The sequence below is a fragment of the Astatotilapia calliptera genome, chromosome 22 (genome assembly GCF_964374335.1).
Source record: "Astatotilapia calliptera chromosome 22, fAstCal68.1, whole genome shotgun sequence".
In the NCBI taxonomy this organism is placed as follows: Eukaryota; Metazoa; Chordata; class Actinopteri; order Cichliformes; family Cichlidae; genus Astatotilapia; species Astatotilapia calliptera.
The window spans coordinates 31120819-31145590 of NC_137442.1; the positions used below are offsets into that span (position 1 = coordinate 31120819).

General features: G+C 40.6%; 1 protein-coding gene across 1 annotated transcript; it reads left to right on the forward strand.

Moving 5' to 3' along the window:
* The first annotated feature begins 406 nt into the window (after positions 1–406).
* On the forward strand, positions 407–12876 carry kpna6 (karyopherin alpha 6 (importin alpha 7)). Its single transcript, XM_026155810.2, has 14 exons — positions 407–561; positions 6582–6715; positions 6845–6937; positions 7128–7227; positions 7344–7438; positions 8059–8190; positions 8282–8370; positions 8484–8583; positions 9395–9558; positions 9650–9728; positions 9952–10077; positions 10913–11040; positions 11479–11663; positions 12438–12876. The coding sequence occupies exons 1-14, from the start codon at positions 558–560 to the stop codon at positions 12623–12625; spliced, it is 1617 nt and encodes a 538-aa protein (XP_026011595.1). The 5' UTR covers positions 407–557; the 3' UTR covers positions 12626–12876.
* The last annotated feature ends 11896 nt before the right edge of the window (positions 12877–24772 follow it).

Consider the following 24772-nt stretch of genomic DNA (forward strand, 5'->3'; position numbering starts at 1 on the left):
CTCACCTGTATTACTCTGTCACATTCAATTTAGGGAAAACACTGGGGAAGCACGGCGGGTCAAATAGCATTTCAAAACTAGAGAGGGATATGCAGATCCAAGAGAAATTGAGCTACCTGAAACATGCCAGTGGGTATGTAAAATAGATACAGACGTGAGTAACAGCTGGCTGGGAAGGAGGATGCACTGTAACCCTAAATCATGTCCTTCCCTACCAACCACGGTGGTGCTTTAATGACTGGCAAATCTACGAATAAACAGATGGTTCTCTGTTTTGAAATTTTTAAGAATGAAATTAATCCTGTAGTAAAATTTTTTTTAACATTTTGAATATATTTTGGCTATAAGGCATTCGTTAATGAAGGTGCGTGAGTGTGACGTGTTTTGTGGGTCTGGGGCGTCCTCTAGTGGCAGGAAGTCGACGTTATAGTTTGACGTTTCCGTCTCCGGCAGACATATTGCTTACCGGAGCAAATTCTGGAAAGCTAGAAGTGGGAAAGGATTTAAAATTGAATCACGTCTTCACAACTTAGCACAATAAACCCGCATAGGACACAATGGGTAAGCTGTTTGGCAAGTTCCTACTATAGGCATGTATTCAAAGTGATTTTAAGATTCACTTTTGTCGTCGGACTTGACGGTTATGAAATCTTCATTCTGTTACTGTTGTTTAGCCAGTACGCTAACGCGTTAGCTAGGTGGCTAGTCGGCGTTGCTACGTAGTAAGGAAAGATGAGTTGCTATTTTACGTTAAGTCATTTGCTATGTCTCCAAATTATAAGGTCTTTGGACAGTGTTTCCCTTTTTACAGTATATCATGTTAGACACATTAAGGCAATTTTTACCAGAGATAACAGCTAGTGCCGTTTTTAGCCAACTTGAGGAAACTTGGCTAACAGCTAACCACGTTAGCGCCGCGTTGTACTATTTCAGAGAAGACGCACGTATAGCTTAGAGCTTAAGTTAGTATTAGTCATGGCAATATAACGGCGTTATCGAATAAAATACGACTTTAGAGTTGTCAATTTTCTCTATTTGTTTTGTTTTGCAACTGCCTGTAGCTTTACAGTTATCACATTACATAGGCGCTTTAAAGCGCTACTGCTGTTTATTTTATATTATGAACGTTTTCTATCTGTCTGGTCGCTACTGTTTGGCGGATATGGCGACTGTAACTTGGTGAGAGACTTCCAGCGTCGTAAAAAAAAGTTTTAAATCAAAGCCTCTGGGGTGACACATTTAATAGTGGTGTTCGAGAGGCAGTGATTTGACTTTTTCCAGTAGCTGGCGCCTTCATTAGCAAGTGAAGCTGCGTAATTTCACCCTTGCTCTTCAAACTCGGTGAATTATATAATAAGGTAAAAAATATTTATAATAATTTAATTCCTGTGTTCAGTCAGTCGGCAGTGAAGTGGAAATGTGAGCTAACTGATTCCATGCGGCAAGTAGATGACAGACTGCTATCATCACAGCCGACTGTGAGCTCATGAGACAGAGCGCTCATGTGACAACATGTTTTCCAGACTGTTCTTATACAGTCCTGTGATAAATACACTTTGCAGTGAATGTTACTGGAGTATGTCGTGTTCAAAAAGCTATATCTAAAAGGGGTAAGAAGTACAGTTACTGTGCCTGCGCATATAAACTGTATATTAAAAGGTGAATGTAAGTTCTAGGTATGAAAAGCAAAACTGGTGGGGAAGTTCCTTAAAACCTGTCCGCAAGGCATTCTTTGTCTGTGATCTCAGCAAACACCTTGCTGATGAGCTTATCATTTCATTGAGTTGTTTCAGTGCTTATTGAATTAAACATGTAAATTTTGGGTCCTATTAGAGTTAATCCTGAAAGTGAACGTATTGGAATGACAGGGTGAAGCTGGTGGCTACAGTCTGATTGGAGAAACATTCATCTGTTTAAGCTCTAATTCCCACAAAATGGCAGCTATCAGGCAAAAGAGTTTCTATAGGGTGATCTTGTAGAACGGTCCAAGCAGCAGCTATTAAGCCTGTCACGTGGGGTGTAAGTAAGTAAAGTTTATTTATATAGCACCTTTCACAGACATGTCACAAAGTGCTTTACAAGGTAAAAACACAATAGTAATAAATACCCTGGTCTAATTAAAAGCTCTTTGATATAAAAATGTCTTTAGCTGCTTTTTGAAGGTCTCCACCGAATCCAAACACCGTAGAAATAGGGGAAGTGCATTCCACAGTCTGGGTGCAACAGCTTGGAAAGATCGGTCTCCTCGAGTTTTAAAACGAGTATGGGGGACCAATAAAAGGTTTTGGTTTGATGACCTGAGGTTATGAGTGGAGGCATGTGTATGAATCAAATTGGCAAGGTGGTGTGTGTGTGTGTGTGGTGGGGGGTCCATGTAATGCTCTAAAAGTTAAAACTAGACTTTTAAAATGGAACCTAAATCTGATTGGTAGCCAGTGCAGCGACTTTAACACAGGGGTCACATGAGCTCCCTTGTTCGAGCCGGTTAGTAGCCTTGCTGCAGAGTTTTGAACAACCTGTAGTAGGGCTGCCACTAGGGCTGGGCTATATCATACCGTTCATGGCAATACCAGTGTAATTTTGGGCAACGATAGGAAAATGAAATATCGCGATAGAATATGGGTAAAACGCGCATGCGCAGTGCCTTTGTTTGCATACGCACATGGCGGCGATGCAGAATGAGAAGGGTGAAAGCGAATCGTTAAATGAAACGGATGAACCAGAATTGGTTTGTAAAAATGCTGCAACTTCAGTGGTGTGGAACTGGTTTGGCTTTCGTCCGTCAGATACACAACAAAGCACTATTTTTGGTAGAGCATGCTAGCGGGCCGTCGTTATTACCGTGTTCTTTGGAAAATATGGCACACTTAATATCAATCCTTTGATTTTTCTGAAAATCGACAGTGCCCCTTATAATCCCATGTGCCTTATGAATGAATTCTGGTTGTGTTTACTGACCTCGAAACAATTTTATGTACACGGCGCTCGACAATCTGTCAAATGTTTTAGTACGACTTTGCTAAGCTACGAAGCCGCACCGCTTGATGGATTGTCGGAGCATTACAGCTGTCGTAGTCAGGAGCCTCGCGGAGTGATACGTACTGTGCTTCAACATAATATTACCGTATTGTGTGTGTAACACCTCTTTTTAAGTTTTGTAGATATTATACATGGTTATGCTGAGGATATGTCGGCCAGTTTCCACTGGAAATGCCTTTTGGTTAAATTGTCAGCAAGGAGTTTGCACTGTTACGTTTTTATATAACTTTAATGCACATAAAAAAACAGCTGCTTGTTTAAGTGAAAATATATTGATGGGTTTTTTGCACTAATAAAGTTGTGGAGTTGTAAAGTATTTTGACTAGTGTCAATTATATCGTCAGTTATATTGTTATCGCAAATTTTCAAATGTATATCGTGATAAATATTTTTGGTCATATCACCCTGCTCTAGCTGCCACAAAGGATTATTTTGATAGTCGACTAGTCACCGATTATTTTTGCAATTAGTCGACTAATCAGATCATGCATTCATTGGACGTAAAACGTACAGCTTATTGCACCAGCATGCATCTGCTCTTATATATCTATCATTAGCTTACAGCTTTAAGTGTTTAAGGTATGTGCTAACTAAAAATAAAGACAAGATGATAGTTTATTAAATTTTAATGAAACTTGCTGATTGTTTCGGTAGAGTTTAATAAACTCAGACATTTGCTCCTTGCTATCTAAAATATAACAGGACACTGGAGTATATTCTCGAGCATCTCACACTTCTGATAATCAGTTGTCTGCTTGACGTTTGTTCAGCTGTGTAAAAACTATAACTTTAATCTCAGCCAAACCGATTTACTCAGGAACAAATAAAATACTGCAAAAAGCTGAACAATAACATTTTTAAGTTATCTAAGTGACTTATTTATCATGTTTAACCTGAGTAGCAAAAGCCGGCGGTGGGTTTGAAAATGATTTCCCCACCGGCTCTAGTGAGCCTTGAACCCCGGCTAGCTATCGAGCTGGTGAGTAACAGATGTCTCCGAAAATGTAGGAGCGCTTTTGAAAATATGTGGTGTCTTGATAAACTGAGCAGATATTTGAAGTTTACACAGTTACATTCTCGCCTGAAAATATGTTAAACATTTATTTTGTGACCCAGAAAGAATAATAAGAGTAATATTAAAACTAACTAGCTGCCACCATTGTTGGAAACTGAGCAGGGACACGCTATGAATTCTGGGATAGGTTGGGCCACGAAGTATACACCCGATCCATCCTTCAAATCTGGGGAAATGAAGGGCGCATTTGTCGGTGTCTTCAAATTTGGACAGTCTTCGTTGTGTTGCTGTAACGTAATCGGCCTACAAATGCGGGCACAGGAGAATGCGGTTCCTAAATTTGGACACTGCTTCTTCTTCGGAGTTTAACGGCACCTGGCATCCTCGTACATGCAGTGCTGCCATCTTCTGTTTCAGTTCGTTATTACACTCTTAAATCCTACTACTTATTCCTGCTTCTTTTGGGATCTTACAAAGCTTCAAACGACGCGTCGACTATTAAATTAGTCGTTAACGATTTTTATAGTCGACATAATCGTGACTAGTCGACTAATCGTGGCAGCCCTAACCTGTAGACGAGCTAGCCCTTTCTTGTTTAGACAAGTAAACAGGCTGTTACAGTAGTCGAGTCTTGTAGAGACAAAAGCATGTATTATCATCTCGAGTTCACTTGTTGACACGGTGGATCTAAGTTTTGAAATGTTCCTCAAGTGAAAAAAAGCAGGTTCTTACTATTTGATTTAAATGTCCCTCCAAAGAAAAAGCTTCATCAAAAATAACACCCAGGTTTCTAAGGTTATGTTTCTGTGAGGAACCTAAGTCACCCAGTCGCTGTTAAATATCAGATATTGCACTGTCTGGTGCAATAATCAAAGTTTCTGTTTTGGCTGGGTTTAGCTATAAGCAGTTATTGTTCAACCATTGTTTAATGTTGGTTAAACAGTCAATCAGATCTGCAACCTTCAACATCAAAAGAGCCTTTTTAGCTCCTACCAAATAACAGGAGAAAAAAGAGCAGCACATGTGGGTGATGAGGGGGGCAGACAGACAGGTGATGGTTGTAATTGGGAGATGACAAATTAATATATATAGTATATTTATTAATAGTGTTACGGTTACCCCTAATTTTAACCCCTGACTCACGAACCACAGGTGGGTTGCTGACCTCTGCTATAGCTGCGTCTCTCACACCAAAGGCTCACTTTGCGACATCTTCGTTCGAGCTGAACTAAACTGCGTTTGACTTCTGGCACTGTTGTGCCACAGTTAATCTAAACAAACACATTGCAGAAATGAGTGCATCCAGCTGCAACCTGTTCATGTGTGCCATCCATCCCTGTGGCTTTGCCATCTGCACACACGTGCTGAAGCATTTCAGGGGTTTGTGCTAATCCCCTGAAACCATAACATGACCTCAATTTCCGACATTTGTTCTGATATTTAACCTCAGAACCTCCCCACTGTTACAGTGGAGGGCTTTTGGCACACAAGGTTGGCATCGTTCTGTGGTGTCGACAGGTTTCGGTGCTGTCCCCCACCTCTCTTTCACTCCCCAATAGGCTCACATGTGACTCTGGGGTTTGCCTGGTGTCCCGTTCTGGTGGCATGACTGCACAAATGCTGAGAATGGGCAGTTTGGCCTGTGTGGGCACCAATTTACGCTAACTCTGCGATTTAACTGAATAAATAGGTTTGTTCTGGGCTGGCTGACTGGTACATGAATAGGTTGGCTGTGTGGGGGGTTTTGCGTCCGTGCATGTGTATTTTTAGGCTGTGTTGTCCGGTTTTCATGAGCTTGTTTATGCAAGGTCTTTTTATATTGAGGCATGTGTGACAGCTGTTTCATCATCATCATAGCTTATTATTAGTAGGAATGAACGGATCCATACCTTCCAGTTCAGATGCTATGTCAATACACTGCCTTCAGGTATCTGATGATACAAAGTACTGATCCAAGCCAGTAGAATTTATAAGCCATCTAAAGACCTGTGAAATCAGTCTGTGTAAGGCAACATCAGGTTTGGCCCAACTTTGTAAAATAAAATTAAATATTTTCAAGAATGCAATTTATGTCTATTGAAATGGTACTTATGAATAAAATAATACAATTTTAACATCTGACATTTAACATCTCATTTCACCTCAGTGTGAGATTCTTTACTGCATGCTGTGATCATGAATGGTCACCTGGCGCCTTCTTTTCCTGCTCTTAGCGTCATAGACGTTCTCACACACACACACAGAGGTCTCATGTGGAGCAGAGCTGGTGTTAGACAGGTGAAATGAAATAATAGTAGTCGTGTTGCTTTTTAAGGGCAATAAAAGGTTCCCAACAAGTGATACACCGAATGTGACAAGAGTCAGTGAGAAGGGAAAGCGTTCAGCTTTCTTGTTTCTGGTTAAACTAAAACATGTTGTAGACATATAACTAAAAGTTGTTGGTTTCTCAGGGATGGAAAAAAAGAAAAAGCCTCTAAGTGCAAACGTTGGTTTTTGATTTAATCATGATGTGTCTTTGACCAACCAGAGCCGTCAGCCAGTCCGGCCAAGGATAACTACAGGATGAACCGATACAAGAACAAAGCACTCAATGCAGATGAGATGAGGCGCAGGAGAGAGGAGGAGGGCATCCAGCTCAGGAAACAGAAACGAGAACAACAGGTATGAGACCAAATGTGACAAACTCCCAGTTCATCAGGTTGTTTGTCTCCTGGATGAGATTATGTCACTGTGTAGTCTGTGTTCAGCATGTGAGTGTTTAGGTCTCTTAACAGCTTTTTATAATCCCAGCTTTTCAAACGGAGGAATGTGGACATTCTCAATGAAGAAGAGGTCATGTTAGAGAGCCCACTGGTGGACTCTTACCTCAGCTCTCCAGTAACTGTGAGTAAATGATCATTATTTTTTTAACAAGTCTTGCATAGACAAAAAGATGATCACAGACTAGATGCATTTTTACATCACGTTTGTGTAAAGCAGTTTTTAGCCTGTTGTCCAGCTTGTGGATTGTAAACAAGGGAATCTGTGGTGAGTGGGTGAAGTGTTTAAAGTGCTTGTATATGGCCTCTTGCAGGAAGGAGTTATTACCAGGGACATGGTAGAGATGCTTTTCTCAGAGGACCCAGAGCTTCAGCTTGCTACAACACAGAAGTTCAGAAAATTACTTTCCAAAGGTACCCAGTCATTGTAGTGTACTGAGAGTACTTCTACATAAGAGTGAAACCATTCGTGCTGTTCCCCATAGACCACAAAAAAGCCTACATATAGTTTTGCCTCTTTGTTATTCCAGAGCCTAACCCACCAATTGATGAAGTTATAAACACTCTTGGAGTAGTGGAGAGGTTTGTGGAGTTCCTAAAGAAGAGCAGCAACTGCACACTACAGGTCAGTTATTTATTTATTTGTTAAATATACAGTGTTAAACCTCCAGAACACGCAGAGACTTCTGAATTGAGTGCAAAAATGTGATTTTTACCATGTCTTTGGTAGCAACCATGCTACTTTGCTTTTTAGGATGCCTTTAACAGAAAATAGTGCTTGTTATGCTCGACCTTACTGCAGAGGTAGCCATTGCAGTGTTCTCCTAAATGATAGGTGTCACCACTCAGACAATATCGCCTCATCAGTGCTGATATAGGAGGAGAAGAAGTCAAAACTTCCTTAGTCTTATCTTTTCAAACTGTGGAAATATTTCCCTCTGTATAATCTGTGAGTCTCTATCATTGGAATGACTGTAAAAACAGACACAATTGTATGCTCATGTCTTCAACCCAGCTGCAGCAGTACAACGTACCCGGTTCAAAATTTTCAAACAATATCAAGAGCAGTTCATCAGTCCTACATGACACTGTGTTAGATTATGTTGATGCAGCCAGCCAGCTGTAAGAAAGTAGAAACTTGAAAAGTGTTTTGAATTGCCATCATTCTTGCACATAGTAAGTGCTGTTATCTACAGTTCATGAGTCTCACTATGCTTGTTTCTCTGCTTTGTCGTGTTGCTGCAGTTTGAAGCCGCCTGGGCGCTGACCAACATTGCGTCAGGAACATCCTTGCAGACAAAGACGGTGATTGAGGCTGGAGCAGTGCCCATCTTCATAGAACTGCTGAACTCTGATTTTGAGGATGTTCAAGAACAAGTAATGCACCGGTTCATAGATTGTTCACTGTAATAAATATCTTTCCATACTCTGCGATACCCAAGATTTTTATGTCTCACTGTTTCTTCAGGCTGTGTGGGCCCTCGGTAATATTGCAGGGGACAGTGCAGTGTGCAGGGACTATGTGCTGAACTGCAACATCCTTCCACCACTATTAATGTAAGTTCTTTTATTTCTGCTTTTGAGTCAAACCTTCCTACAGCTTTTCTCCCTGCGACAAATTTCTAATATGACTTCCTGTAATGGGCTTTTGATTTTCTTTGGTATTTCAGGCTTCTGACAAAGTCCACTAGACTGACTATGACTAGGAATGCAGTATGGGCTCTGTCTAATCTGTGCAGAGGAAAAAACCCACCACCTGCTTTTGACAAGGTACCACTCATCGAGTCAACACAAAGGATGCTTTAGGGTCAAAGTTCTAGGAACCCCTCTGAGTGCCTATAGGGGTTTTCCCAGGAGACTCTCGTGGCCTTAGGGTCATTCATGTCAATATAGTTTCAATTAGCTGCTTTTTCTATGCAGACAAAGCTGAACATTCAAGTACGGATAAAGGCTCTTTGTTATATCAGCCGATCACTCTGTACTATTACGAGTTTTCTGGCTAAACCATAAAAAAACGTATCTACAAGAAGTTAATTTAATACCAGTGAAATGTATATCAGATTAAATCGAATGTTGAGTGGGAAGAGAATTTTCCATTATGCATTGTCTTCCTATGGTCACTATATGAAAGATGCATTTAACTTCTAATAAGTTCAAAAGTTTCAGAGATTTGGACTTCAGAAAAGCAACATTTCTGTTGAATATGACAGGAAGTTGCTGCTAATATTTACTTGTGATAAAAGTTAAACACATTCTAAAGTAAACAGAAGTCTGTAAAAGCCAGCCTGTGTGAGGAACACATGGCTGTGTCCCACAACCAGTCAGGTTGCCTGTATTTACCAATTCAGATCAACACTAGATGCTGGATTGTCCCAGGTCACAGCTGCAGGATGTGAATGGTTTTGCTCTTGAATCCTTCTACAATAACATTTCTCAGGTGGCACCATTGGTTTCTGCAGCTCTGTGTACTAGCTGACATTTTGTGGGAAAATTTTGACATGTTGTCTCTCGGTGATTTATGTTTGATGCTGAATTCACATTGTTTGTCATGATACATATGCATTATGTTTGTGTTGTCTAGGTGTCACCCTGCCTGCCAGTGTTGTCCAGGCTATTATTTAGCAGTGACCCAGACTTGCTGGCAGATGCCTGCTGGGCTCTGTCCTACCTCTCAGACGGCCCCAATGATAAGATCCAAGCCGTCATTGACTCTGGTGTCTGCAGGCGCCTTGTAGAACTACTCATGTAAGATCAGGCTTTACTGTGCGTCATTTCTGAACCTGTAAATTTGACCTGTACATTTATTAAAATATTTCCCAACCCCATCTTTCTGCAGGCACACTGACTATAAGGTGGCTTCACCCGCCTTGAGAGCTGTAGGAAACATTGTCACAGGAGATGATATCCAAACACAGGTGAGACTATAATAGACTGAAGTTGGTTTGATGACTCCAAAGCTTGTTGCATGTTGAAGAGGCGTTTGTGTCATCTTAATATTTCTCTCAGCTTACCAAATGTTTTAAATGCTATTTGCTTTGTTAATAATTGCTGCTACAGCTGCAAAGTGATGCAGTTCAAAGATCTGAGGTATGTTATAAAGAGCGTGTGAAGTTTTACCCTCTGCTTTGCTGTTTTTAGGTGGTGTTGAACTGCTCAGCCCTGCCCTGTCTGCTTCACCTCCTCAGCAGTGCTAAAGAGTCCATTCGCAAAGAGGCATGCTGGACCATCTCAAACATTACAGCAGGAAACAGAGCACAAATACAGGTATCACACCCTGAGTTCATTTCTCAGTTTACCTGAGGAAAACCTCTGTGGAAGTACTTTAGTGTTTGCCAAACTATCTGTGAAGTTTGTATTTTGAAACTTTTTATTTTTTTTAGACACAAACTACAACTATTAATCCAAATTAAACAAATTAAACAATCTGCAAGAGTCAAAACTGAAACTGATTTTTAAAAAGCACTTGTTTACTGTCAGTAGTTCAGCTAATATTAGTCTACTTAAATCATATAAGTTGGTGTTGTTAGACTCAGACACTGTGATCATGACTGTCACATTATTCTGGTGCAAATTTAGTTCTCCTGCTGCTTGAATGTTGTAGGATTTAATTGTCAGCATTACACAGTGTTGATTAATTTTATGTAATCACAGCTGTAATACAGTGTCAACTGTGTTTTATATATTTAGTGGTTTCTTCTTTTGTGTGGGGCCAGAAAACAAGTGTCTTGTGTGTCACAGCTTTTCAGCTCCGTTTTAATCTGTGTGTTTGGCTGCACTGGGTGGCTGTTTAGTGGAGATGCTGTGCCTTATTTGTAATTCAAACGTATTTTAACTAAACTTGTACTGACTGCAACCTTAGCCAGTAACTGTATTCAAGGTGCAAAGATTGGATTAAATTTAAGAATTATTTTTATGTTGGTCAGTTTCTGTATTTTGGTCATATTGTAACATTCATATTAAAGATTCCTAAAACTCTAACGCCCTGTCAAATAACATTAGTTTTTGTTAGTTTTATCTAGTGTATCAAGTTGATGATTTCAAATCAGTTTTGAATGTCTTTTGCATTTCTCCTGTACTGATCTCTCATCCTCCTCCACAGACGGTAATCGATGCAAACATCTTTCCAGTACTGATTGACATTCTGCAGAAAGCTGAATTCAGGACCAGGAAAGAGGCAGCCTGGGCCATCACCAATGCCACGTCTGGAGGAACACCAGAGCAGATCAGGTTAGCTTCGCAAGATTCATTTAGTTGACAGTCCCTCCATTGTCATTTAATCACATCAGCAGATCAGATGAGTAGCTTAAGTCAATTGCTGGTTTTAATGATAAGACTTTTAGAGATGATTTAAAGTAGGATTTCAGTAGTACTGTATTGATTCAAAACGCATTCTGCAGCAAAATGTTTTCTCAAGGAACAAAAAAGGTTTCAGCTGGTTGATGAGTCCAATGGAGTTTTCTGTTTGAGGAGAAAATCAATTAACAGCTTGTTAGAAATGAAAATCCCCATGCAGAATTTGGGTGATTGGAAAAATAAGGAGGTATAATTGCATGAAAGTGAGGCGATAATGTGAAAGAGCTGTGAAGAATAACTCGGACTAAATTGTAAAGTAAATAAATGAATCACCTGCATTCATCTGCCTTATCCATGTCTGTTTGCATAAAGATATCTGGTGAACCTGGGCTGTATTAAGCCCCTGTGTGACCTGCTCACTGTGATGGACTCAAAGATTGTTCAGGTTGCTCTTAATGGACTAGAAAACATCTTGAGACTGGGCGAACAGGAAGCCAAACAGGAGAACAACGGCACCGGAGTTAATCCTTACTGCAGCCTCATCGAAGAAGCCTATGGTATGCTGCAGGAAATGCACACAAACATGCATGCTGAAAAAACATTTGATTTGGATTTGATGCAGTTTACATATAATACAGCATTATTGGAACCCTTTCAGTGTCACAGACAGAGATGATCAGTGCTGATAGGCTCGTAGCTTTATCACTTTGGCAGACACTGAGGCCATATTTCCCTAAATGAACCTCATAGGCATAAAAGACATAAAGGCATAAAACTAATGATTGAGGCCATAAAGTTAACAGGAAAGTTTCTTGAGGTCACAAAGTACGAAAGCTACCAGTCTTTTTGACGCCATACTAGTTGCCCTCTGCTGGCCATTTGAAAGAATGCATGTTTAAGGCCTGGATTAGCTGCAGCCACGGACGCTACATCTGTCTTCTGTATATGATCTGTAGCTGGTAGTAGTACTCATTCTTTTGTTCTGGAGATCGCCTGTGAGCTGGAGGGCAACAAACCACACAACCTGAAATTGGTTCACATGCAAGACCGAGTACTGATTACTGTGGTGAGCTGCAGTCCAGCCCAGAGTTTGATTTTTACCACATTAGACTCTCTGGAGAGGCAGCTACTTAAATTCCTCCATTAGGGCAAATAAAATGTCAAGCTTCTGCTTTTTTCTAAGGCTGCCATACATACTACACCACCAGAGGCAGAACGTAGGACAGCTGAATTTAAAAAAATCAGTTTGGGTTTTTTTGTTTGTTTGTTTGTTTGTTTGTTTGTTTTTTAGTTTAACAGCCATTCTGATATTCCATTCCTTGTTTCTCCAGGTCTTGACAAAATAGAGTTCCTCCAGAGTCACGACAACCAGGAGATCTACCAGAAGGCCTTTGACCTAATTGAGCACTACTTTGGTGTGGAGGACGAGGACAGCAGTCTTGCCCCTCAGGTGGACCAGGCCAACCAGCAGTTTCTCTTCCCTCAGCAGGAGGCCCCCATGGAAGGTTTTCAGCTATAAGTCAGCCACCCTTTCCTCTTCATACCTCCTCTCATAGATGGCTCCTTTTTACCACCGTGCCATCCTCCCTGAACCTCCACTAAATCACCATGAGGCCACGCCCCCTACCCTTTGGAGGAATGCTAAAATTGTTCGCTCTCCAGCCTGAAAATGCCTCGCCCCCTTTCATCGTTTCCAACCAGTGTACTGACCTCCTGCAGGGCAGACTCTCATGTTTCCTGGCTGAGGGGAGGGTGCCACACAAACTCCCATTACAGCTAGAAGAGGAAGTAATCACCAGTAATCATCAAAACGCACACCCAGACATCTTCCTGTCATTTGACAGCGCTTAGATTCTCTCATTGGCAGCAGTAGTGATTTGTTAGTGTCTTTAATATACACTTTCATTTCTTTTCCAAACGGAAATCTTTTGTTTTCAGGATTATCCATACAGAGCGTGCAAACTGGGGTGCATGAGCAGAATCTGCCCAACTCTTCGTGTCACTATGACTCAGTGCAATTCAAAAAATACTTAACATGATCCCTTTTTTTTTTTTTTTTTTTTCCTCCTCACCCTTTATCTGCCCCCACCCCTTTTTATTTTTAAATTATTTAATTTTTTTGTTTTATTTTTAGTGCTTGTGATATTTTCTTTTGCTTTGCCTGCTCCCAGTCAGTAGGCTTAGGCCTGCTCTCTGCATATCTACTCAAGGTGAGAAGAAAAAATAGTCTTTATGGGGTTTAGAGCCACAGATGTCAACCCCAAAGTTTGTCGCCCTGAGTTGGATGCCCAAGCTAGGAAGCATGATTTGTTTTGGGGGGTTTTTTGTTTGTTTTTTTTAAGCGGGTGGCAAGAAGGGTGAAACTTTATCAAACAGAAGGGCTGTGAATGTTTTTTTTTTGTTTTGTTTTGTTTTCGAAAAGGTTATGTTAAAACGTCTAGAAAAAATATCCAGGTTTTGAGGGTTAAATAGTTAGAGACCCAATGTTCGTAGTGTGCCGTGTTATTAATAACATTTGAATTATGAAGTGATCTAACTATTAAAAAAGGCATAGTTGGGGATTTAGGAGGAGAAGAGCTGTTGGCAGCAAAAGCAGCAAGAATTAAGAGCCTGGGGACGATGTCTTGAAACCCATTGTTAACTGGTTGCTGCTGGCCTGCAAGCCCCCTCCACTTCCCCTGGTGTATGTGGTAGGGTTTTTGCATGGTGTTATATTACCCTGCCTACAGCCCTGAGCATCCCTGGCCAAACACTACGAGGAGTCGTTGCTTCTTTGTAAACAGCATTTGGAGTCGAAAGCAGGAACCGGGCCGGATTCGGTGATGTTAACAGTGATTGTGTATTGACGGTGGTGGTGTCGTGTATAGTGGTAGAGTTTATCTATAATATATGGCATTCTATATCACTATATATTTTTGAGGAATGGCAGTGACATAATGATTTTGCATGGGTTCATTGTAATATGTGTCGATGTAAATTGCCTGTTCTCTGCCTGGCAGGGACGGTCTGCACCGCTTCCTCGTGTGTCTAACGACAAATGGTGTTTAGCCGGGGATGGAGCTCAGAGAAATAACAAGCCTAACTGCAACAGAAATTCAAGTATAAGTGTATATTTGAATTTTGGTGTATTTTCATTATATAAATATATATATAAATATATTTGCGCACACTTCATGCACACTTGCATACACCAGCAGACACACTGTACACACACCTCACACAGATGAGTGGCTAGTAGTAACTAAAAAGGTTTCCATAATCTTTGGATTTAAAAAGAACTAAATTTAAAAGGGTTTGTTTTGAAGTTTTGATTCTCCTCAATGTGAACATATTGGATGTTTTTTGTTTTTTACTTATTATTTTATATTTAAAAAAATCCTGCTTTCTGGAGCAGATGAAGGATTATTTCCCAAAATCCTAAGGATTGCTTTGAAACTGTTTTAGTTGTTTCTAGCCTCGTGACTTTTGATGGTTAAAGTGAGTCCTGTAAACTCTGACCTGAGGGCAGTTTGACCTCTAACAGAAGCTGTTCTCAGGTCAGCGCTCAGGTTTTGTGGATGGAGCTGAACTGTGGTTGTGTGATGTTCGACTTACGGGGGCACTCTGTGAGGGAGGGATCGATTGACTCAGTGACTAGGTCCTAATCAGAGTCTGGGAGCCCTCTGTTCTGTGGATTACTGAAGCATCTCCAACTTAAGACCATGAACCTCTACATTAAGTCTTTATCACCGAGATTAGGAATGGATCAGTCTGCTTAATAGCAAATATTTTTTGACAAAGGCAGTTCTTTCTTATTTGGTAAAAAACACTAAATTCACAGGCATATTTTTCCATTTTGACGTGCGTGTTAATCTTCTGTCTCAGTGGATGACACCGTCATGGGAGACTTCTATTGGTTCATAGCTTGGGATGGGGTGTTAGGCACTGTTGGGTGTTGTGAAGTGCAGTGAGAGTTAAAACCTGTCCTCCTATGAGACAGACATTTGCAGTCGGTCATTACTTTTAGGGGAATTAATCCTTGTTGGAAAATTTTTGTTGCAGGCTGACGAGCTGTAATCGACTCCACCTGCACTGTTATCTTTCTTGCTACTGTGCTACATTTTGTACTCCAGACCTTCACCCTCACGCACGACTACAGACTGAACTCTGGTAACAGAGAAAATCATGAGAGAGAGTTTTTCAAGGCAAAAAATGCCACACACACACAAAAAATTCTTCATGACTTATCATGATTGGATTCTGAACAAATAAAATCTGTTGTTGTGATGCACAACCTTTCACCAGACCAGCACATTTTAACTGGGTGTTGCTGCAGAGGTAGATCGGCGATTTCACGTTCAGGATTGTTCCACTCTTACTTCCAGCGTAGATCAGCAGTAGAGCACGTGATGGTGACAAGATTTTTGTGTTTTCACGTTGGGTTTGCGATGTTGTCCACTGAACGCGTGTCCTCCCAGTAGATGTAAAAGGCTGAATCAAGAGTTATATGAGGATCAAGAACTTGCCTCTACACTCCTCATGTGTAGGGGCAGCATTTATGACTGAAGTCTCTGATTTGATGGCCAAGTCTGTGCTTGGCCAACAGATGATAACAGAATTTGCAGTTTTTAAAAATATTCATAAATAAATCAGTGAATCAACCAGGGGGGGAATAAAGTGTAAAATAAAAATGCACTCCTATTCACAAAAGTGCCAATCCGACCAACAAAGACTTGAGGTTCTTATGTATCTGTCTTTGACTTAAAGATTTGTTTTTCTTTATATCTTTTATTTACTTGAATGTTGCACACGTTTTTTTTGTGCAAAAACATTGCTGCTCTATTTTTCTTATCTTTAAAGTTACACGATTTGCCATGGTTTCTGTGGATAAGTGGCATTCTTTACTGTGGGCGCCTATAAAAAGGGAGGGGGAAAAAGGAATTTCATTAAAGAAAGCCAATTGTCCTGTGTCGGGCGGGGGGGCGTAAAGGACTCAACAAACGAATCAAACTGGTCTTTTCCAGCTGCTGTCCATTGGTGTGATGGTCCCCTCTGTAACAGTCTTCTAATAGTTTTCACTGTGCATAGATGAGCAGTGGGTTCATGTTCATGATGTCACGACCTGCAGCCAACCCTCTGCAAAAAAACAACAAAAAAAAAAAAACGTCTGCACTGATACAAACTTTGTAATGATGTGGCACATAATGCAAATAATGGAAACCTAAGCAGCTGTCAGGGCAGACAGATGCAGGTACTGACCTAACTGTCCACGTTAGTTTACCAAAGTTTTGTCCTCTTGAAGGCTGAAAAATTTCCTTGATGGTTAGTTTGTATGACTTTTATGTGATTGGCTTGTGTCGACCCGGTCAGAATGACTGACAGATCCCTTCAGGCTGTTTAAACCTTGCTTCTCTTCATTAGAAGCCGCACTAGATGGCACGCTCACTCCTGAGTTTTCTTTTCTCTTAAATTCAGGCGCTGTTTAAGGAGTTGGAAAAATGTGCAGATGAATCCAGAAGACTGCAATAAAACATTGTCCAAAAGAAAGAAATAAAATCAGCCACACCCCGAGAGGCAAAGGCCCACCTACAGGAAGAGCAGCTCTCACAGGTGACACTCCTTCCACTGGGTGGAGCGAACACAGGCTACTACTTGACATTTTTCTAAGATAAAAACAAAAGAAGTTTAAATAAATCTGGGATTCAGAAATAGTACAATGATTTACATTAAAAGTATTATAATTTAAACTATATGTATGTTCTGATACATTGACAGGGATTCAGATGTAATTCTAATCACTTCTAAGAAGTGGAGAAAAAGCCTCATTAGAACATGTCACACGAAAAAAAACAAAAAAAAAATAGGTGGTGAGGATGCAAGCTTCTCTTTTTTGTTTTTGCTTTTCTTGATCTTTTTCCTGATCAGGATATTCTGGGCTATATTTTTGGATAAATGTGTTTAAAGTTTCTCGTCAGGCTGCATGATCAGGAATCTTGTAATCTATCGGGGATTGAACAGAAATCACTAAAAATCACAAATCCGACGTGTCTTCCGTCCTAGGAGCTATTGGTGTCTTTATCCAAATCTAAAGTAACGTCTACGCAACAAATGTTTACAATGCTACGTGTTTGTAAAAATACTTTTCATATGCCATCACTGACCAGTCGTGACGTATCTTCTGCTCTGGTCCTCTCATTTCTTTTACACGTATTTATTTTCTCTATTCTTGTTTATGGTTTTTCATTTGCTCCAAACGACCCATCTTTAAACTGTGACTCGACTTGACTTTTACCGACGGTATGAATGAGCGATGAAAAACTAGTACACTTCAAAACTGAACATGACACACAAACATGAACATGAAGAAAAAGATGCATACAGGAAACGGCAACAATATAAGTGTAAAGAAAGCATATTGAGATTTAAGAAAAAAACTGTTCAGTGGAAATATTGTGCAAATCAAATAAAGTTATGTTGCAACCCCTTTAATGAGTTTTTCTTCCTCAATGTTCTTTCATGTTGGGGTGTTGATGGTGATATTTAATGTGAAAGAAGACAACAAACAGTACTGTTTAAAAGTCTTGAGCCAACATCATTTGTTTAGATTTATAACGATTTATTGAAATGTGGAAACATTAATGTAAATATGTTCTAGAAGGCAAAAACAGTTGGTATAATTCTTACAAGCCTGATATTCAGTATTTGGTATGACCAGTTTTATTAAACACAGTCTGAACTCTCGTAGGCAAACTTTCTTTTAATGTCTCTAAGGAAATTTTTTTTTTTTTTTAAGTTCTCCAGACTTACTGATGGACATTCAAAGCTATTGTTCTATTACCTGTAAAGCTGATCGCACAATGACAGGCCAGTCATGACTGTTGGTGTTCAAAGTGTTTTGACTCTTTTCCTCTCTGCTATGCTCGTATGCCTTTACTGCATTGGTGGTGTGTTTGGCATTATTCTCATGCTGAGAAATAAAGCTGTTGCCAGTCAGACACTTTCCAGATGGAGACTGCACGGTGGATAAATCATATTTTCGGCATTTAGAATTTCACTAGTTTTTCCTCCTCAACCATGTTTTATAAATGGCTGTAGGCACTTACTGTTGTGCTCTCTTAATATGACATAAATTAAAATTTGGATTAATCGCACCAGCACACCTGTTGCCACTGACTTTACAGTCTAGTTCTTGTGTAATTTGGCATATCTCAGCCTCCTTAAGACTGGCCTTTTGGAAGCCATCCAGCAGATGGATTCCTCCGATCCTGTGTAAGGTATACATGACTTTCAGACACTCTTCACTTATTGTAGGTGGTTTTTTTAGGCCTTAAGATGCTACAACCCATGGGTTGACAGTTTATCAAATACTAAATATTTTAAGTCTTCAGGAAAGACTCACTCCGAGGCTGTTCTTTATTAACATTTGGTCCATTTTCATCATCCTTTTCCTGCCGTTACATTTGTCTGCCCATCAGGGACTCTCAACCATTAAATGTGCTGTTTATATTGCTCTGTTAACCATGGCAGTGGGACTAGAGCTCTGTAGTAGCCACCAGGTAGTCCAGCTTTCATGCAAACATTGCAGCTGTTTAGTTTTTCATCTAAAGTGAAAGCAGAGCTGTATGTTTTAGGTTTTTAGAAATCCTAAAGTCAGAGCATGGTACAACATCTTTAGATGGAAAGTAGCGAGCTAACTTCAAACTCTGTTGAACTCGGTTTGGACACAAAAGTGGCTAACAAGATCATATACTAAGGATCCAAATATGAATTTTTATTTATAGATACAGCGGGGAAAATAAGTATTTGACACATCAGCATTTTTATCAGTAAGGGGATTTCCAAGTGGACCATTGACACAACATTTCCACCAGATGTTGCCATCAAGCCAAATATTGAAGTCATACAAACAAATCAGAACATATAAGTATACAAGTTAAACCACAATAAATAAAGTGAAATGACACAGGGAATAAGTATTGAATACATGGAGATAACAAGGGGCAAAATGACATAGAAAGCCAGGAGATCACCTGAAATCTGTCAGTATTGATAGAGAAATCCTGTCCCCTATCAGTACTAATTGATATCAGCTGCTTTAGTCCTAATTGATGGCCTATAAAGGCTCCTCATTACCCAGAAGGCACACAGGAAAGACTTCATGATGGGTAAAAGCAAAGAACTCTCTCAAGATCTTCGTAATCTTATCGTTGAAAAGCATTTTGATGGGAATGGTTATAGGTGCATTTCCAGAATGCTAAATGTTCCTGTGAGCACTGTGGGGGCCATTATCCGGAAATGGAAAGTGCATCAGTTCACCATAAACCTGCCACGATCAGGTGCTCCACGCAAGATCCCTGTCCGAGGAGTCCAAAGAATAATCAGGAGGGTTCTCCAAGAGCCAAGAACCACTCGGACAGAACTTCAGGAAGACCTTGCATCAGCAGGTACTGTTGTTTCAAAGAAAACTATAAGCAATGCACTGAACCGCCATGGCATCCATGCACGCTCACCACGCAAGACTCCATTGCTGAACAAAAAGCATGTCAAGGCTCGGTTAAAATTTGCGCAACAGCATTTGGAGAAGCCTGTGGATTATTGGACGACTATAGTATGGTCAGATGAAAGCAAAATTGAACTTTTTGGCAGTCATTCTACACACCATGTTTGGAGAAGAAATGGCACTGCTCACCACCCCAAGAACACCATACCAACAGTCAAGTTTGGGGGTGGAAGCATCATGGTTTGGGGCTGCTTTTCAGCAAGGGGTACTGGCAGACTTCATATTATTGAAGGCAGGATGAATGGAGAGATGTACCGGGACATTCTGGATAAAAATCTGCTGCCATCTACCAGGAAGCTAAAAATGAAAAGAGGGTGGACATTTCAGCAAGACAATGATCCCAAACACAAGGCCAAGGAAACAATGAAGTGGTTTCAAAGAAAGAAAATCAAGTTGCTTGAATGGCCCAGTCAATCACCTGACCTAAATCCCATAGAAAATCTATGGAGAGAACTGAAGATTAAAGTTCATAAAAGAGGCCCAAGGAACCTTCAAGATTTAAAGACCGTTTGTGTGGAAGAATGGGCCAGAATCACTCCTGAGCAATGCAGACGACTGGTCTATCCATACAAGAGGCGTCTAGAAGCTGTAATCACCAACAAAGGCTTTTCTACAAAGTATTGAATAAAGTGTGTTCAATACTTATTCCCTGTGTCATTTCACTTTATTTATTATGGTTTAACTTGTATACTTATATGTTCTGATTTGATTGTATGACTTCAATATTTGGCTTGATGGCAACATCTGGTGGAAATGTTGTGTCAATAGTCCACTTGGAAATCCCCTTACTGATAAAAATGCTGATGTGTCAAATACTTATTTTCCCCGCTGTATATATATGTGTATGTATATGTATATATATATATGTGAATATGTGTATATATGTGAATATGTGTATATATGTGAATATGTGTATATATGTGAATATGTGTATATATGTGAATATGTGTGTATATATGTGAATATGTATGAGAGAGAGAGATCTCTAGATAGATCTCTAGATATGCGCATGCAGTCTTTTTATTTGAATAAAAAAATATTTGGAATCCTGTAGATCCCAACAACTCATGAAGTAGGAATTTCAGGAAGAAGCTACTGTATCAACGCCACACATGCTGATGGAGGAAGGAGAAAAGAGAATGAAAATGAACAAGATTGATAGGGCAGTGTAACAGAAAGCAGCAGAAATGGAAACAGATCAAACGCATCATTAGCATTAAAAGGATTTGAACACAGCATGGGCATTAACATACTTTTACCGCAGTTATATATCACCTTTGGGCTTTTGGAGCCTTGACCTTCAAGTGGGGAAAAAAAGCACTATGCTTCTTAAAAAACAAAAATAGATATTTGCAAAATTCTGCCTAAATATGTATTTTACCTGGTTAATGCGTGCGGCGGGGCGTGGTCTGCAGCGCCGCTGCAGGGGAGGCGGACGCACCTGAGCGGCACCCGCAATCACGCCTCGCGGCCTTAACGTCTGTGCTGTCTATGGCTGTATCCCAATTCAGGGTCTGCAGCCTTAAAGTACGCAGCCTCAACGATCCTCAAGGGCCGCGTACTCAAAGACCGCTAAGGCCGGAAGTGCGAGGCTTGTGTAATGGGACGGTCTAGCCTCCGTTGCGCTGATACTGTTGTTTGTCAATAAAGTTTAAAAAATAAAAAAAAAAAGCCTCCGTTGCACTGCCCAGGTTGCCTAGCAACCATGATACTAACCACTGGACAGGTGTCATACAGCTTTGTTTGATAGAAATGAAGGAGAAAATCTTTTGTTCATTTGTTTGTTTGTTTCTACATGAGCTTTGATCATTCTCTGTAAGATTAAGCTCAGCTATTGAACGGCGTATATTTTAAAGTAAAGGCTTTAAAACCAAGTTAGTACAAACGTCACTAATGTCACATAACTTTGCCGACATGTGGCCAACAGGAATGTTTAACGTTCTTCATTATTAAACATTTGCACATAAATACGTGACATAATATTCAGTACTTACTTTTCACAGTTTACTCTTCGGCCGCTCCGCTTCTGCCGTCTGCGGCAGAATTCTCCACACCGACTGCCGCGCTATGAATTGTGGGATATATGGGACCACGAAGTCTACACTGCCACCGCCTTAAAATTCAGGATAATGAAGGACGCATTTCAGGGCCGCATTTCGAGCAGCCTTTGAATTGGGACAGCCTTCGGCGCGCCGCTGTGACGTAATCGGCCTTGAAATGCGTACTTTAAGGCTGCCGACCCTGAATTGGGATACAGCCTATGCTGTTGTTGGTATGTGTCGGGCTGTGAGCTGAAAAGCTACAGCCGACTGTATGCATACAGCAACTGTGTGTAAAAAGTGGTCAATAAAGAGATGCTAAAAAGCAGTGGGTCTGCCGTGGTATGTTTACAATGGGACTTCTGCTCCTGAACCTCAGCGCACAGCGTCTGCAAATCGGGGTTGTACGAAGTCACTTTCATCTTTAGGCAGGACTGTAAGCTGTCATCTGTGAGCAGTGGCGGCCCTAGCCTGTTTGGCGCCCTGGGCGAACACTCCCTCTGGCAAACATCGGTGCAAATTATAAGTCTGTATTATAATGTCTGGTGTTTTCGTGTTTGTTGGTTTGTTTTTATTTTGTTTTATTTTGCGAGTTGGTTTTTAGATGCCGCTCCAGCCGGTCAGAGAATCCCCCGCCGCCCCGCCCTCTCCTCTCTGCGCCGCAAGCAGCAGGCGCACCTCGCAAACGAAGGGCACCCTTACTCCCAGCAAATGGGCGATAGAAAACCGATCGGTGCCTATGCCATTCCCAATATGCGCTGGCTGACGTCGGGGCAGCATGAGTACGAGCATTTTATTTAATTTTTTTTTGCCGATGCCCATGATGCCGCCCACCACCACGATGCTGCCCCGGGCAACCGCCCGTGTCGCCCGTATCTAAAACCGCTACTGGCTGTGAGGCGTGAGCGGTGTTTGTTTTTAACATAGTTCACGATGGAGCTGCTGACATAATGTGGATCCGAATGCACAGCGTTGTAACAGCAGTCTGGCGAGGAAGGAGCGGCTAGCCGGTCCAGCGGGCATGTGGTGTGGAGGTTAGCCGGATAACACGGAGCCAGTCAGTTAAATTAAACAACAGACCTTTATTCCTTGTCAGCAACATAAGACCATACAAGCCAGGTCTCCACGGCTCTATATTGTCCGTACATACATGTGCGGGGATCGGTAGTCGCCGGTGCCAGGCCGTTACAACGGTGAGGTCTATCCTGAGAACAGAACACGAGCAGCATGTAATGGCTGCCACGCTATACTCACACACCCCCTAGGAGACTCCCCCCCTAGTGGTGCTATAACCCAAAAGGTTTGTTACAGCGTTCGGCGGGTACACCAGCTTCCGCGAGTGTGATGCTTATTTTGAGCGATGACAAAAATAATAGAATATAATTTTATTTTTATATTTCAATATCACAATAATCTTCCAATTTAGAACTACAAGTTAAAAAAGAACTAACATAAATAAAATACACTTCAGCTAAATACTTATAATTTATTTTCCCAAACCACGCAGAGCCGCACTATACGGACTAAAGAGCCGCGTGCGCTCCGGAGCCGCAGGTTGTCGACCCCAGCTGCTGGGGTTTTATTATAAAAACTGGGTGGGAAATGATTAAACAAATCTATTAATATATGGTGAATTTTGATCTAAGTTCAGTCTGTCTGTTACTCACAAATAGTACACAGTGGTGTTTGATCCCCAAGCAACTTTCAATAAAGTTGGTTTACAATGATATGCTGGCTTATGACATCAAGTCATTTTGAGCCCGATAGGACATTCCTATTGGCAGGTAGAAGCTGCAATTAGTTTTTGGCAAAGTTACATTGTTGTGATATTTTGATACCATGGTAGCATTTACAGGATATTGTTTTGTAGTGATATTATACAGAAAAGAGTTACTCAATAAGGCCCATTTGCTAGTTGTTTTTCTCTTTCTCTCTGACCCAAGAATTGGCTGGTACCCCAAGGTCGAAAATACCACAGAGACGAGACCACTTCCTTACTCCCATCCTCCCTTCCTTATCTTTTAGAAAAGAGCTTGTTAAAAGCCAGGTGGTTTGTTTCAGAATTCACTAATGAAAGAACTCTGTATTCTATGCCTAGGAGTGTATTTTGCTGGGATGATCATAAATTGTAGCTGAACTGATAAACTACACAAAGGATACTTCTTTGCTCAGAAGGCAGGAAGACGTTTCCTTATTTGGTCTGTACCGGTTTTGAACTGAGAACCTGCTGACACACGAACCTTTTTTTCCTCTATATAAGCTGTTTTGTACTGAATAAACCTTTGAGTTGGTTTGGGAAGGCAACCTGAAGCAGTCTGTGTTTCCTTGTTCTCCCAAGCTACTCCCGGCGCTGTAACTAACCCAGCTGAACGGCATACTTGAGCGTTACTTTGAATAATTAGGAATCTTATAAGGAAAGGACAAAACTCTGCTTATCGGTGCTCACGCCTTGGAGGGAAACCGGGACGGAGATTTTCTCTTCATACATTAAAATGTATTTTCCAAAGAGAGTGGCAAACACTGGGACCAAAAAAGTCTGGATTGGTTATAATGAATTTAAAGATACTTTTAAAACAGTTCATTTCTTTATTTTATATATAAAACTACTATTTAGTGTGTAGTGTTTACTATTTAGTTTTTCCGCAATAAAGAGATGCTACTGTAACCAATCTTTCAGTATGACTCTTTGGGCTTAAATTATAACAGGTAAATGTATAAAATTACAAAAACATCAGTTGTAGCTCAGATGGTCCAGAAAGTTGGTAATTCACAGAATATTTCCCTTTTTGTGGACCCTTTGTAAAAAAAAAAAAAAATTCTATAGTCAATAGTGAGAACAACAACGAACTTTTCTGTTATGTAATTGTTTACCTGTTATTTAACTCATTTGCTGTAGTTGGAATAGCCATGGGGAAGATCTTTATCAGTAAGTAAAGCTGCGAAACATCTTAATTTATATTTATAAGTCCAAAAATTCACGTCTTTTGTCACATTTTCCAAATGCACCCAGTGGGTCTTTGTCTGGCTAATCCTGCACCTTATGTTTGACACCCCTGACGTGCACGTTTTAAAATAGGGAAACATAAAA

Excerpts from the sequence above, each read along its gene's own strand:
- kpna6 (XM_026155810.2), top strand. Across the intron at positions 8,371-8,483 it reads ATCCTTCCACCACTATTAAT|GCTTCTGACAAAGTCCACTA; the intron begins GTAAGTTCTTTT and ends TTGGTATTTCAG. Across the intron at positions 9,729-9,951 it reads GAGATGATATCCAAACACAG|GTGGTGTTGAACTGCTCAGC; the intron begins GTGAGACTATAA and ends TGCTGTTTTTAG.